Here is a 16938-nt window from a genome sequence, read left to right as displayed (position 1 = left end):
AAATGCAAGTGCAACACCATCAGCCCTGCTTTCCATTTGACCTCTACCACAACTGCACTAATGATGCAGATGTTATTTGTACGGTTATTGCACACAAATTTCTAAGTACCTCTATACTGGATCAAATATGAAGCAGCTGCTCTTTGTCTGACACACACTACACCAAGCCACACACCTTCTGCTTTGCTCTTAAGAAGAACAGTGACTGCCTGTAACAGTATGGTCATCAGTGGGTACCCATCTTTTGTCAATTCACGTTTCCTTTCCACATGATTACTTACATTCAAATGCTGCTGAACTGCTGCAAATTCAATAGCTCAGTTTTTACCTTTGCTACCTTCTGGGTTTGTCTGCCCCATGTGTGCTCATGTACCAGGGTTTTATGGGACCAAATGTTCTACACCACCTTGTATTTCCTCCTGTTAAGTACTGGCATTGGTAATTAAACAACTCACATCAGTTACAAGCAGAAATTGGAAGAACAATAATAATAACAAAAACAACAGACGGAGCCCATAAGCACCAGCCTCTAGGAAATCACTATCAGAAACACTGCTAAAGTTTATGTTCTCTGGCTGATTAAGTACTTGAGGTGGAGGTAAGAAGCTGCACCCATATATAGCGCTTACCAAGACTTCCTGTGCTTTCCATCCCAATATATCACCCAGAAAAGTAATTTCAACTCTGAAATTACACCCAGATATCCTGACTTCACCCCTTCTTTGCTCCAGATGAAGGAATGAGCTACCAAAAAACCCTGTGCAATGCTTCCACAAAAGTACCAAACTTTGACTCCGGCCATTGAGATAGATCATCAGTAGAGAACCAGCTAGCAAAATACAACAGTGTTTTGCTCGCTCCATTGTCTGCCAATACCCAAGAGATACTTTCAGAAGTCAAAGACTGGCTCTTCAAGTCCTTTTCTTCAAAGCACATAAAAATAGCATGAAGTAACAGCAAAGCACAATAAAATGGTGGGTGCCTCATCTGGCTTCTGAGCTCTAGCAGCTCTGGTGACAGGACACAGTGTCCAGGACAGTTGTAAGCCAGATGATGCTGAAAGCGCTGGACTTTTGTTCTGGGACATCTCATGGCTTCTTCACTTTGCACAGTCCTGGCTGCAGGGGGCATTTTTGCCTTACCCATTAATCAATCAGTGTTTGAGGTCCATCAGTACTTGGCACGCCAATGACATGAGAAATAAAATCACAACAACAAAAACAATATAAAATTCAAGCAGCTTCAAAACTCTTCATGGCACTTACAGACTCTGGACTCTCCTGCCAAGCAAGGTAGCGATGGGGAAGGCTGAGCTCTGGTGCCAGGGACCCCAGATACCCACCATGCCTATAATGACCAGCTGTTGCCAGCATGGAGGATGGTACAGGCACTATTTCAAAAATCCCACTCCTGGATAGTGCCTGGGACTTCCTCTGCCAAGCATGTGGCATTGCAAGCTCCAGGGGCTCCTCACTTGCTTTCCCGAAATGCTGCTGTGGAACGGGCACAGGGGGCTTTGAGGAGCCCAGAGATGCTCACACTGTCTCCAAATACCTGGTTTTATTAACTTTAACCTGCACCCGTGGGCTGCTGAAGGTGCTACATCCCATTTAGATTTGCAGGGATAAAATTAAGCTTTTCCTTTGATAGGGAGAGATTTTTGTGCGGTGCCACAATGCTTGTTCGGGCAAGCTTTCTACTCACCTGGGGCAAGCATACTCTTCATGCTTAATTAGATCATATCCCTAGCTAAACGAACTTAATAGTTAATTGAAACTTCATGCCAACCTATGGTCTGCTCTGCATGTCTCTCATGCCTCGTGTAATAGAAGTCCAAGGGTGGGAGAGCAGCGTGGGGTGGGGAGAAGGTTTAATTTTAGCCAAAAGGAAGAACAGAGTCAGCACACTGCCTTGCTAAAGAAACAAACAAAAAATAAAAATCCACTCCACCACAACCCTGCTCCATGATGTGAACTGACTAGTGCATGCATATGTACCATAAAGCAGAGGAGCGCTAAATGTCAAAAAGTGCTCACAAAACTGGCGGTACAGCCATGGACAACACAAGCCAAGAGTGCTGTGCTATGCAACATGGGGCGACAGTCTGCACAAGCCTTGGAGATGCCAACAAGACACTTCTGACAAAACTAAGGCTTATCCTACAGTGGGGAAGTTAGCACATACAGAAAAAAGTATCTTTTTTAAGCACAGAAGAGGTTAGTATATTTAACATTTTAATTAGCTCATGAATGACAAAACCACAGTGCTGCAAAAGAAGTTCCTGTATTTAAAATGTTCCAAAATAAAATTAATATACAGGGACTGGATTTCAGCCTTTTAGGTATTTCTTTCCCCCATATTTAAGGTCTAGTTTTCAGAATAAGTTACATATAAGACAGCAAAAACATATACAAGCCGTAAATAAGCCCAAACCTTTCAACTTTTCTTTATTCAATTAACTGAAGAAACTCATTCATGTTCTCTGTAATGCAGCACCTTCCTACAAGCCACACTTCACTCTCCCTCCAGTTATATGTTTCTTCCTGGGATTCAAAGATTTCCCTTTGGTGTCAAGGGAGTTTCTAAATTCCCTTTATGAATTATACAGCAAGAGATACCTGAAAGAGGTGCTCAGCCAAGGACAATCCCATTGAAGCCATCCAAGGAAAGCCCTCCTTGGTTTTCTGCCATCTCACTAACCTGGGGAACTCTAAGGACAGCTCTAGCAATTTACAGGTAGGACTGCCCTGGACCTTATATAATACATTTCTGAGAAAAAGATTATAAGCCTCCTAAGTTCTCTGCCGTCCAGAATTTGAAGCAAAACATCAAATCAGCAAAACATCCCAAAGGGGTTAGTTACTTCCTTCATTGATCAACACTTATCATTTTAAAGTGTCTTGAAATGCATGACATAACAGGAAAATTTACCTATGGATTAAAAAAAACCCAAATTCAACAAGCTCTTCTGCATTTTTTGTCCTTGCTACACGAGATCCTGAGGAGAAGTTGAGGCGCCAGACAGCTCTGTCCTAAGCCAACAGCAGTTCTGTAAAACACAGCACAGTTTCCCTTCCCTGTTTGCTTTGCTCTGTGGACTTCCACGCCTCACGTCCCTGCAACCACCGCCATCCGTCATGCTCCAGCTGCCTCTCCCTGGCTATTTGCTTAGGGCTGGGTACGGCCAGGAATTCCTGCGTGTAACAAAATGTACAAACGTGCTTTTATGTGGGGCAGTTCGATGCTGGAGAGCGCTCTCAAGGAGTTTCCTCCTTCTGTCCTGGGGAGCTGGCTTTACACAGAAGTTCAGGGAGCAGCAGAAGTTTCTTGCTGACAAAAGTCACATGTGGAAGCAGAGGAAAGGGGCTCAACATTTATTCTATCCACCTAAGGAAATGAGAGCTTAAAAGAGTGCAGAATCCAGAATGTAAGATATGATAAGGCTTAACAGGTAAGGAAATAGCTGGTGCTCTGTATCTGGTAAGGAATGCACCCCTCAAGGATAAGCCAAGGAAGACACCATCTGCAGACACAAAGTAGATTCAACTTCTGGTCTAAGAAAAATAGTCACCACCTTCTTTTTCCCTCTCTGGCAAAGAATGACCCAATTGCCCCAAATTCACATCATGGCAGTTAATAAAACCACGAGCTGAAATTAATCAGTACAAAAAAAAATTGTATTTTTTCTGCTAAGACATCACCAATTAAGACAAATTTCTCTGTCATTCCATCCTTGCCTCCTCTTCTCACTGCTTTCATTACATACATGGATGTTTACTTCAATATCCACTGTAAAATAAATCTAGTGCTAACCACACTCAGAAGTAACATCAGTAGCTACCTACCAAGTATTTTTTAATGCATACTAAGATTTGGAGAGTCACTTTCATATAAAGATGAGAGAGGATGTGAAGGATTATGCCTTTGATGTTCAGTTCTCAATTGAAGGAGAGTTAATGTTGACCATTTCAAGAGACAACCTCCTCCAAATGCAGGCATGTTCTCTGCAACCAGCAGCAGCTTTCACCTAGCTCACTGGAGCCCATTACTGAGCTCTTTACAGCATAATTCACAACAAACAGCTTATGTTATATATTATGTCTAATTGTTCCATAGACAAGTGGTTGGAGACAACAGACACAGGTACCCCTTGCAAAGCAGTTGGGCTTTCCAACCCAGGCTTACAGGACAAGGGATTATTTATACTGGACAAAGGCAGCACCTTGCTGTTTTAAACTCCCACACTGTGAGCAAGTATAGCCAGGGCTCACTACTTGTGACCCAAGATAAAAAATGATGATCTGAAGAATGTCCAACCAGGGATGATAATTTTCAGTCTCACCTCTACCATTTGTACCCCAAGCACTGAAATTAGAGCAATTTTTTTTTTCTTAAAATATGTAGAAGCACTATTTGCAACTGACTATGTACAGGAGGGTACCAGACTCATGTATAACCACAAAACCTGGTAAATGGTCTTGTGAGAAATTATTTCTCCCATTCCTGCAGCAGAGAGCAAGTAAAAGAGGGAAACAGTCTAATAATATTTAACTGCTTTTTTTCCTGTATATGAAATTTGTACAAAAGGCATGCCTTTTAAAATCTCAACGCTTAAGTGACGGAAAAAAGGATGTATTTTCTTCTCTGTATCACCTTACCCCAAATCAACATAAAAACCTCAGTTATATTCACAATCCAAATAGAATGGATTAGCAGAATCACTCTGATTTTATTGCTTCAATCACTGCAGAACATGGGAGGGCATTTGGCCAGCAGAGGCAAACTCAAAAGCAGCACAGTGCTCCCCTGCTCACTGCTGTTCCCCTTTGGTTTTGTTCAAGTCAGCGCTGAGAAAGCAAATTAAGCTTCCAACTCTCAGCTCCTATAATGGCACGAGATACGCAGCACTGACTCCAGAAGTTTATATATCTGCTCTTTAAAACATGAATGGGAAGGTGTACACAAACACCCTTCTTTCCCCATCCCTTCCTTCCCATAAGAAGGGTTGTTTATTTTTTTATTTGACCTTATGAAAGGTTGGGGAAGCTATTCCACCAATACTCTGATAAAGGTTGCCCACGCTTCCTTAGGGAAATAGCCCAGGGAAGGAGGAAAAAAACAAAAAAAAAAACCCACCACCCAAACACCCCCAACAGCAATAAAGCAGCTAGATGTATTATTTAATGACTTTTGGATAGAACACCAAATTTTATCGACTAATTAATCCAGTCTACATCTCACCCAGAGCTTTCCTGAACTAGAAAATACAGAGTACACAGATGCACAAGCACTAAGTACTGCAGAACTTCAGTGCTCCATAGCCAACCAAGATAAAACTGCCTCAGATAGGGGTTTTGGTGTTTCAATTCATGGATTTTCAGGACCACCATTTCTAAAATAGTCCACGTAACTACTAACTCTAGGGAACAATCGTTTATGCTCATGGGGATTCTGGGCTGAAGAGCGGCTTTTCTGCATGCACTGGAAATTTATTTCAGGACTCTTGCTTAAAGGCACACATGCAGAACCAAACCAAATGAATGGCTGGTGCCTGACTTTGTTAAGCTGTAATTTTATTCATTCATGGGCTGTGATTTTAAAGGGCTCCTCAACTGCTCACTGGGGGAGGATCAGCACAGCTGAGGTCACTGGCACACCAACCACGATATCCACATCCAAAAACTGGGAGACCCTGGCTAGATCCTGGCCTCTGAGCACACAGTTATCCCTAGGACCTGGGAGAGAGGCAAGATTTTTAATGTGCAATCACAGAAGAGAAGTTGGGTAAAAACATCACAGTAAGGGAGGCACATATATTTTAACATCATCCAGCCCAGCATCATGCAAGCTGGCCACAGCAATCCCAGGATAAATAAACTCTTTTGGAGTTCAATCCAAGGCATCAAAATAAGTCCACTTCTGTCTCTCCTTTATCTGTTGTTGCTAAGCATTTCTACACATACCACATTTCTATAATCATAACTTTGAGGTAGGGGAAGACCATCGTCCCCCATGTCAAACAGATAAAATCCCTCACCTTCCTCCTGACTCTGTGTTTGTAAGGACATTAACCAAAACTGGTCACTTACCCAGAGAGACTGACCTGGGAAGTTTTAGGACTTCTGGGTAAGGGTGAGGGAGACACAGACTTTAGTAACTGGTAAAAACACAAACAAACCTGATAAAACAGCTAAGAAGAGAAGAACAGTTGATATTTATCATATAACTTGTTTTAGGAACTACTGTAAAAAGGCACATCACTGACTGATAAGATCTTCCAAATCAGTGGAGTTTATGTATACATAGGCACAAGGAGAAAAGGTTTATTTGGAGTTTAAGGTTCTTCCTGTAGGATGCAGTGTTTATAAAGGGTATTTCTAGAACTTCCTGACTGCGTTTGTGAGATCGTGCTCTCTGTGTGCCTCCAGTTCCCTCTCCACACCAGCCTGTCCCTCTCCTCTCAATACCCCTTTAACTTTTAAATTTTATTTATTATTTTTAACAAATCTGGTCAACTCTGCATTTCACTTCCTTCAAATAACAAGCAGAGGCTCATCTCCAGCACTGTTTAGTAATTTTCCAGCCATTCAATACACTCATGAAATATTACTATAACAAAATGCCAAATACTTGCACAGAAAAGAAAGAAGGAAATTTTTCCCTTAAGCAGCTCTAATGGCTTAATTGTACTGCAGCCTTTTATTCTTGCTTTTAAACACAAAAAAAAAGCTCTGCACTCTCTTTTTCTTCTAGTTCAACTAAACACCAAGTGCCTTTTTAAAAACACAAGGTCGTTCAAGCAATGCAAGCATGAGAATTACTATTTTATAAAACTCTGTACCATTTCCTAATCCTTTTTATCTTTACAGCCACCAAACTGCATACATATAGTAACAACATGTAAAGCAACCAGCTTAACACCTCCCATGCCAAGTTTCAGTCAAGGATGAATTACACTGGCACCATTATAAACCTCTAGTGATAAAGTTTTTGCTGCAATTTCACCAGTATTTAAAATAAAAATGTCCACCACAGAAGTATCAGTGGCTTTTCCATAATTTATAAACACACACACTTTAAATACATGGAGCATAACAAGCTCCTGAAATACAGAGATTTACACTGAAGTCTAATAGAGGTGTCTATACCCTAGCCCTCTATTGCCACCAAAGCAAGCAGGGCTTTTAATACAACTTCAAAAATGAAAATAAAAACTTTAAAAAGAAATCAGCACTAAGGAACCAGGCACTTTGGTTTTTAGGAAATGTGATCATGTAAGGTGGCTGCATTGTTGAAACTATGAAGAAAATTGGAGAAGGCAGGTCTAGGTCTGGCCCCCATCTTCAGCAACATGCTCCCCCATGCAGCTCCTTCACAGCCAATCTGCTGGCAGAGGAGGGGGAATTTCTCAGCTCATCAATATCATCAAGACCCACTGCATGGGGCACCTAAGGCAAAATTAGGCATTCATCACCCCACTGAACCACTGGACTTCTGATCTCAAACGCTCACTCACACAGTACAGACAAATCATGGAGAGGTGCAAAGATTCAAGCATTACAGTAATCACACAAATAAATGAAAAAAAAGTAAGTAATTGAACAAAAACTAACCTACACATCTATAATCTCCAAGCATGCTTTAAATTAACCCAGGTAATACTTTCAGATCTCTACATCATTTTAAAGAACGAGACAGTTTGTAAATAATTGCAACCCCAGAGCCAGATCCCCACAGCAGTACTGACTGTACTTGCCAGCTCTGCTGATGCCTTTCAGCAGCTCTTTTATGGCATCCCTTGGACCACTGGAAAACAAAAAAAAAATAGCTCTCCAGTATTAGAACCTGGATATGTTTCCCCTTTACAGTCCTCAAGATTCTACAAAGATGGGTGTGGTGATGAGCTGCCCAGAACTCCGATTGCTACCAAGGCATGATCCCAGAGATTCACCCTCTCCTCCCGCCCCCTTCTGTCCCAACCTGAGGCAAAGCACACGCTTCCCTCTGTGCTGCAACTTGAAGCATTAGTTAGCAACCTTCCCTGAGCTCCAGGGCATACCTTTCCACTTGTAAAACCAGGTGAACAGCCAGCATGCCTTCCAAGCACTTGGAAGCCCAGGTGGGAGTGTTCGGACATGTCAGCGAAGAAATGCAGCGAGTGCAGGTAAGCTGAGCTCTCTGCCTTTAGTGAGGGGGTGAACATGAACACATCTTTTGGGGCAGCATCCTCCTCAAAACAGGGACCTGCTCAAGGTGCTATGGACTAGGAATCATTACAGAAAAAGAAGTGCTGCCAGTATTTAAAGGGAGAAAGCCAGACAGAAAGGAGACCCTTCTTTCACCTCAAGTATGTCCCCCAGAAAAATGCTTTCCACCACTAGTATGGGAATTAACAAATAAATTAAAAGCATAAATGGTCTAGAGACTCAAACAAAAAAGGTAAATTACACAGGTGTGCTTTAGCTCAGATACTAATTGCTTCCAGTGGCATCAACTAATTCTAAACATGGACTTAATTCCTGTAAAACCACATCATTTAAGAAATGTCTTTCTGCAGGTGAGGGGAGGACCAGCAAGGAGCTGGTAGGTGAAATGTGGTGCTGCATCAGGCTCCAGTGTTTAGGGAAGAAGCTTTGTGATTTCCCACAGCGATTTAAAACTGACTGCTGTACAATTGCCTTCAGTGTATTTCAAGTATTGCAATGGAAACTAATCTGGCTCTCAACTACTCAAACAGGCAAACGATGTTCTACATTTTAATGTACAGGAGGGAAGCAGCCACTTCCAGCCAGCAAGAAAAGAAGTAATGGGACTATCCAAACAGGATGTATGTATAATGCAGTTAAAAAAACCAACAACGTAAGTGTTTCCAGACCTCCTTGGGACTTGAGTGCATGTGCAGAACATGCTCCTGTCCTTGCACGGCAGCACAGGTCCCCACAAGCTGGAAGATGTGTTTTCCATACACAGAATCAAAAGATGCTATCAGGTTTTACAGCACATCTCCCAGCGCCAGTCTGGCAAAGAGCAGCAGCAGAGGTGCAACAGTGACCAACTCAACCCTCCTATTAAAAAGGAGGGGGAAGTGGTTACACTCAACAAGAGACAAACACTTTTGCTCCTAGGGAGAGATGTACACAGGTAAGGAGTCCTAATGTTACTTCTGAAAGCCCATTTATCCTTCAAATAGCTCACTGAAGACTCTAATTCTGGCTTGCATTTTTCCTCTGTAGTACCTTTCTGTAGTACCTGGGACAAAAAGCTCTAGCTAGCAAGGAAAGAGCTTCCTCACCACCCCAGTCTTCAGGTCATGAAATGTTTTTGTCCTTGCCAGACACTGCTGTCAAAGTCCACACTTTGGACAATTCTGCAATCCCACTTTTGGAACCACCACAGACAGGGAAATCAACTTCTATCGTTAGAAAGTCCTGTACCTTCCTCCCCATGCCTGCCAATAAGAAGCTTCCTTCCTAGCTGGAATAGCCATCAGCAGTACTCAGCTGATAGACTCAAGATCTCTCCTCTGATTACCTGTAGGAGTTGGGAACAAAGGGGAGGGGGGGTGACAGGGACACAAGTCCCCAAAACATAGTCCTTGAAGGGCAAGTTGCAAGCAAACAAAGTCAAACAATAAAGTTATTCAAAGACTGTAAGAACAAGCAGGCTAGAGACAAAAACAGTACTTTGGGTTAAAACTCACTTCAGACCTACTGCAACAGGTAGAACCTGCTGGCAGAAAAGTCTCCAACAGCCTTGAAAGCAGGTTTTGTAATAGTGCTTTTGATAAAACACCATACTTTAAGGTGAAGCATCTACTGTGTTTTACCCCACTGGGTGCATGTTGCAAGGATCACCTTCCCCTGATGTGAGGAGAAAATATTGCCATGAGGGTTTGCCAGCAGCATGACTCGTAGAAGTCCTGCTTCCAGACAAGTGTGACACAAGAAGGAATAGAAATAAAATCCAGAGGAAGCAAAACAATACCCTCGAGAGTGTGGAGAAAAGGAAATGGAGACAGAAAATGACACGGAGTGAAGACATCCTCCTGGACTTTGAGATGATGTCCACCTGCCCCCACAACACTTGTCTGACGTCAAGCTGGAGCAGAAAAATGAGGTTTGGGAACATTTGCAGGTACCAAGACCGATGGTGATAAACCTCCCAGAACCGCTGTGCTGGTGGGCAGAAGTGCAGTAGTAGTGCATTGCTTTGCTATTCTTGCTCCTCATCCCAGCTCCATCCTGCAGCTCTACAGCCTCCACTCAGCCAGGAGTCGGGGCCACAGATGGCTTTCCCTGCTTTGCAAGGAATCAAATCCTGAGAAACCCAGCCTTTGCTCCCAAGAGCTGATGCAAAACCCAAGGTGAGGGTCAGACACAGAGAGAAGGCAGCCAGCACAGCCCAGCTGCATTTCTCTGCAGCTTGAAAGGGTCAGGTTTACAGCACTGAGCAAGCACCAGAAAAATAAATGATTAAAGGAAATTTGACAAGGAAAGGGGGTGGACGTGGGTAGAGAAACGGGAAGGAAGGAAAACTCAGAAGATCTTGGCAGAAAACCAATAGGTAAGAAAAGAAACAAAGAAAAAAAAGAAAAAATAAATCATTAGAAACCATCAGCTGAGTTTACCCATGGCCAAAGTGGGAAGAAATGGCCAGTGCAAGCAAGATGCTGGGAGATGCTGCCCTGCTCTGCTTGTTGCCAGGCTTGGAGCAGACCTCTCTTTCCAGTGCTGCGATTCATGTGACAACAGCTTCTTGCTTTCTTTTGGTAGTCTACAGAAACGGGGACCTGCTGCAGTTCCTATCTCCTGTCAATCAACTCCACAGTCTATCTGTGCTTTTTTTAGTCAACTGACCTTTTCTATTTTACTTCTTTTTTAAATTCTACACTGCTTTAGAAGCCTAAGTCCTACAAAAATCAAATGCTCCACTTAGCAAACAGGGCATATATCAAAAACACAGTCTCCAGAGCTGTACTTTTACTTTCACTGATCTCTGTGCCCTCTCCACCCCTGCACAGCTCTTGCAAGAAAGATCACCTTGTGCTGTTACAAAGTGGGGGAAAAAAAGGAAAAACAAAAAAGCCAAATTTTTCAATGAATTTGTTGTAGGAGCAGTTCCTATGTCCATTCTGCTGGAGGGAAGGAAACTGAATTTATAGATTCCTCAAGTATGCCAGACCGTGTAAGAAAGAAAAATGAGGGATTGAAACCAATAGTTATGTTGTGTCTCATTCCTGAGCTCCTATTTTCCAGCCTGGTCCTGAAGAAGGAGGACAACTACCATCATCTCCCTGCAATTTGGTGGCCGACAGGAAACAATTTTGTGGTTTAAATCCAGCTAACAGCAAACCAAGCCCATGTTAAGAGTGAGCCTTGCCACACAACGCACTTTTGTTTGCAGCCTCAGGATTTAATTAAACAGGTAGATAAAACCTACCTTTTAACCCACGCTCCAGGGTGTGCCTCAGTGAGATAAAAAAACAGGCTGCAAAAACAGGTCAAAGATGATTCCAGTGCTGGTGCAGCATCTGCGCCCCACTCAAACACCGTCCCACCGCACTCCTCAAGGAGGGCAGCTGCACCAAAACCCTCACTTTCTGCCCCAAAGGCAGGTTGGTTTGGTTTCTCCTTTTCAGTGCTGCATCTGGATTACCCATGGGCTGCATGGGCCATAGCAGGGTCTAATGTGCTGAGAAATTTTAAATCTACCTCCCTTCCTCTTGTGGCAACCCTCTTCCCTTCCAGTTGTCTGACCGAACACCCTCTCCATACATCCTCAACATACAACTTCCTTTCAAGCATTTCCAAAACAGAAGTAGAAAGAGTAGAAAGGGCAAATCCCTTCTTCCCCCCCCCTTCTTCATCTGACAGATCTATTATTCCCTTATAAACAACTACTTCTCCCAGAGACCGAACAAAGCAGCTACTTACATGCCATATTTTAAACAGGCATGTTTTCAGGCCAAGAAATAAACAGTTATATTTTGGCAATCCTTCATTTCCTGTCCTATTTGCGAGCAATAATGTCATAACACAGTGTGTCCCATGCCTTCCTCCCTGGCTGAAACTTGCAGCAAAATAATTTAGCTGAATGAGCTGCCTTTAATACCTACAGAAAAATCATCAGAATGGGGCATAAATGTAGTGAAAATGAAGGGGGGGGAAAATAATTTTTTTTCAACACAAAGGGCAAAATGCAATACTTATGGATTCAGAATTCAGAGCAAACATCGCTGGTGTCTGCTCAGATGTGGAGGGAAATGAGATTTCTGGATGGGCAAAAGAACCAGCAAGAGCAAGTTGAGTCTAATTTTCTTTCCTTAGACAGGAAAAAATACATCGGTGTGATCTCACACCACATTTTGCTGTCCTGCACACCACCACAGCAACCCTAGACATATGCCACTTAACCCAGCTCGTTAAAAACCTCCGAGGGACCAGTCCCTCTTGCAAACACTTGGCAGGAGCGCTCCCAGCTCACTGGAATAAACCAGGCGTGCGCTGGAGCGGCGGGGACACTCCCGGGACACAGCCCGGCCAGGGCATCGGGCTCCATCCCAAGCAGCGCAAGGCTGCGGACCAACACTTCCTCGTTCTCTGACCTTTTCCATTTAATTACTTCCTGTGACTTTCTTGGAACCATGCATCGGAACGAGCAGGCGGCAGCCTCCGGGCATAACCGAATCACTTTAAGGGCTCAGCTCCATTCTCCCCCTCACAGGCGAAAAAGCCACGGGCAGCAGCCCATCCAGGATGGCTTCGGAGAGGGTCGCCCACAGCCGCCCATCTTCTGGGTGCGGCGCTGCCCGAAATGCCCCAGCGCTCAGGTCCAGCACCGCAGCCTGTGATTTGTGACCTGGCATCCTCATTCTGCCCCCACCCTGCAACGTGCAGGCAGCACGGGCTGAGCGAGGGGCAAGGAGGAAAGCAGAAATAAAGGCTGAGATGCAGAAAGAGGCGCTTGCTTGGCAATGACAAACTGACCTCTAAGTATCGATCCGAAATGGTGCAGTTCTGAAGGGACCGATGAGTTTCCAGCATCCCAAGTCCTGTTTGCTTCCCTTCTCGTTTTTATAAATTGCCTCAAAACTCTAAGTGTAATTGAGCTGTTCTCAAGAAACTACTAAAAAAAAAAGGCAAAAAGAAGGGGGAGAAACCCTTGTTATTTACTTGAAGAGGGTTATTCTATAAGGCATCCTGACAGTGGTCCCTTTTTTTGTAATCTGGCTGTTAACATTTGCTCACAGTGCACTCAGTGAAACAAGAATAGCTATGCAAATTAAAGCCAGATATCTAGGGCAAATAGCGCGCTATACTACCATTGTTCTGACAGCTTGAGAAAACTTATCAGAAGAGCCTGTCCTTATTTCTTTTAACACCATATATATTGGAGAAAAAAAAAAAATCAAATCACTTCACCCACCACTGAAATGAAAAAACAACCCATGAGTCACCGACTTCAGCAACGCTATCAATCAATGCAAGGCTGGAAGCGAGGAGCTTACAGAGGAAACCATGGCTTACCTAAAACACCTCTCCATGCCCTACAAAGCCAAGGCCTGCGCTAAACCCTGACAGCCCAACCACGGCCGCCAGGCGAGCCACCAGGGATGTGCACTGAGGTAAGGACCATGAGGCACCACTGACCCTGAAAGTCAACACATCCAGACCCCAACAAAAAAGCTTTCAATGGCCCGGGAATGGGTTGAGTACCAGCTCCCTGTGGTCACCAGCACTCCCAACCTCCAAGGGACCAAAGCACACAGTGCTGCTGGCTTGACAGGTGACCCCAGGAGAGGTGGCCTGACCCAAGAGCTCCCACACACATGAAAACCATTAGCTGAAGCCTCTCTCAGCATGGCAGCGCAGCAGCACATGGAAGAATTCACTCCCAAAACAAACTGCAGCCTTCAGTCAGGGGAAAAAAACCCCCACCTAACCATCAGAGCCAAGTGCTCAGTGTTTTACACCAACATTCACCTCTCCACTGAGCCCTGCAGAAAAACACATTTGGAGCAGGATCTCGCCTCAAGATGAAGGCTGGGGAGCGCCAGATTTTTGTCCACTGAATTGGGTTAGGTTTGACCCCGTGTTCTCAAACCCAGAGACAGGGACCCACTTCTCTTCCTCTTGTCCAATTTGAAAAGTTTAAAAAAAACCCGAAAAACCAAATGAAGAAGCAGGTTTTTTATTGGAAATGAGTTGGCCATGTTTTTCCAGCCTCCTAGGTCATGCAACTACTTCTCTTTTGGTTTTTTTTCTTGTTTTGGTTTTTCTGTTACCAAATTCAAAATAACCACGATTTTAGAAGCTACATATAAACATGTATTTATAGTCTCTTCATTAAGAGCTGCCAAAATAACAATTCCTCTCAACACACACATTGGGGCCAGAAGCCATTTCCCCCGCCACTCACACTTCTCCAGTTAATCACCCTAAAATACGTTTATCATGATGAAGGTGCAAGCGTGGCACGTGCCACCGATTATGATCTTTTCGGACCTCAAAACCGAGCCAAAAAGTTGCACAATTTTGACGCTGCTTTATAAGCCCTGCAAGGAGTCGTTTTAAAGCACGGTACATCCTATGGCGCTTGGCACCGACCCAGTCCTGCACGCCAGTGAGTCATTCCTCTTGACTGTCAAAACCCCGAAGGAGATAGCCAGGAACAGCCCCTGGGCCAGCACGGCGTGAAAGAGCCCTTCCTGCCATTCCGCTGCAGTAGCTTTAGGTTTTATTTTGGGGAAGAAAGCATTAAAAAAGGGAAAAGGGCACCGTCGGGCATTTTGAAAGCCTCGGTGCGGCCTCTCGGGGGGTTTATTAGCGGGGAGGCGGCGGGAGGGCGGCGGAGCGGGGGTGGGCGGCGGGGGGTGACGGTGAATGGAGAGGCCGCCGGTGACCGGGTTTATGAATGCGGCGTCATGTGACGGCGGCGGCGGCCGCCCTCCTATTCACAAAACGGTGGCGGCCGGGGCGGGGATCCGCGACGTCGTGTGTCCCCCCCCCAGCTCCGCTTCCCGACCCCCCCAGGCCCGGGGCTGCGCGGCGGGGGCGCGCACCGCTCCCCCCTCCCATCTCCGCCGCTTCCGCCTCCGACCGCCCCCGCCGGGCGCCCCGAGCCCCTCGACCGAGGCGGGGAGCGGCGGCGGCGCCCCCTCCCTGCGGTGCCCCGGGGCCCCGCACCCCGGCGGGGCCGCGCCGCCCTCCCGGGGGTTTTTATGAATGAAAGGGCCGTATGCAAATGAGCGCGGCCCGGGGGGAGCGCGAAATGGCGGATGCGCGGGCGGGCGGCGCGCACACGAACGCGCGTGTCCGCGTCCCTCTGTCCGCCCGCGGCCGGTCCGTCTGTCCCTCAGTGCACGGGGTACGGAGATGAGCGACCGGCACCGGTTCCCGCCGGGGCAACAAAGCCTGCCCCCTGTTCCGTGCCCCGACCCGCCCGCCGCCCCCGGCCCCGCTCACTCGTCAGGGTAGGCTTCCTCGGTCATCTTCTCCCCGTCTAGGCTCATCCCTCGCCGCGGGCGGCCGGGCTGCGCCTCCGCATCTTCCCGAGCTTCACATGGCGAGGGAGGCCGCGCCGCGGCGGGGCTGGCGGCCGCGCCGGGCCCGACGGCGCGGGAGCGCGGGCGGCGGCGGGGGGGGAGAAGGGGGGACTACGGCCGCGCTCGTCGCCGGGCGGCGGCGGCCGGGGGCGGAGGAGGAGGAGGAGAGGCGGCGGTCAGCGCGCCGCGGGGGCGCGGCGGGGCGCGGCGGCGGCGGCGGCGGCGCGGGGTCCGGGCCCGGGGGAGCGGCGCAGCGCCCGGGGGCAGGCGGCGGCGCCGGGCCAGCCCCATGGCCGCGATCACGCCATGGCGGGGCGCCGCGGGGGGCGGCGGAGCGGGCAGGGAGGGAGGGAGCGGGGAGCCCCGGCAGGAAGCGGCGGCGCTGCCGCGGCCGCCGGGAGCGGGCAGGGCAGCGCCGGACCCGGGCGGGAGGAGGGAAGGGAGGAGGGAGGGAGCCGCAGCGGCGGCAGAGGGGAAGGAGGAGACGCGGCCGGCAGTGGCGCCGCCCCGGCCCGGCCCCCCGAGCCCCCGCGGCGCAGCGCAGCGCCCGGGGTGCGGTCCCGCCGCGTTCGCCTCCGCCCGCTGGCGCCGCCCCCCGCGCCGCAGCCCCCGCGCCCCGCCCGCCGCCCGGCGCTGCTCTCGGTCGGGCCGGAGCGACGGGGCCCGCCCGGCTGCGGCTTGTGCCGTACGGCCCGGCCCGGCTCGGCTCGGCTCGGCCCGGCTCGCCGGGTTCAGCCTCACCCGGCCCCGCTTAGCCCTGCGCAGCCGGACCCAGCAAGATCTGGCTCAGCCCTGCCAGGCCGCACTTAAAAATCACAGAATCGATTAGGTAGGAAAAGTCCTCTGAGATCATCGAGTCCAACCTATGACCGGGCACCCGGTCAGTCAGTCAGTGGCACTGAGTCCCACGTCCAGTCTTCCCTTAAACACCTCTGGGGGCAGTGACTCCACCACTTCCCTGGGCAGACCATTCCAATGTCTAATGACCCAAGTCCTCCTAATGTCCAACCTGAAACTCTACTGGCACACCATAAGAGTGTGTCTTCTTGCTCTGTCGCTGGTTGACTTGGAGAATACCTTGCCAGATGCTCCTTTCAGGTAGTTGTAGAGAGTGATAAGGTCACTCCTGAGCCCCCTTTTCTCAGGCTTAACAACCCCATCTCCCTCAGCCACTCCTCATGAGATTTGTGCTCCAGACCCTTCATCAACTTTCTTGCCCTGCTCTGGACATCTTGGCTCACCTCAACCTGACTTCTCCCATCCTGGCTGGGTTCAGCCCAGCCTGGCTCAGCTTGGTTCGGTTTGGCCCAGGGCAGCCTGGCTTGGTGCAGCTCCTCGTAGTGGCTGATGAGACCCATAGGATGCGTTTCCATACCATGATGCTGTGTGCCCTG

General features: G+C 47.6%; 1 protein-coding gene across 1 annotated transcript in view; it reads right to left on the bottom strand.

Annotated features, from left to right (window-relative positions):
- SPRED2 (sprouty related EVH1 domain containing 2) overlaps window positions 1–15722 on the bottom strand; it is a 58169-nt gene extending 42447 nt beyond the window's left edge. Inside the window, exon 1 of the mRNA XM_064709213.1 lies at window positions 15465–15722. Within this exon, the coding sequence (XP_064565283.1) occupies window positions 15465–15511 (47 nt within the window). The 5' untranslated portion in view covers window positions 15512–15722. The remainder of the gene's footprint in view (window positions 1–15464) is intronic.
- Between the last annotated feature and the right edge of the window lie 1216 nt (window positions 15723–16938).

The sequence above is a fragment of the Zonotrichia leucophrys genome, chromosome 3 (assembly GCF_028769735.1).
Source record: "Zonotrichia leucophrys gambelii isolate GWCS_2022_RI chromosome 3, RI_Zleu_2.0, whole genome shotgun sequence".
NCBI classification, from domain to species: Eukaryota; Metazoa; Chordata; class Aves; order Passeriformes; family Passerellidae; genus Zonotrichia; species Zonotrichia leucophrys.
This window is presented reverse-complemented; position numbering and strand designations above follow the sequence as displayed.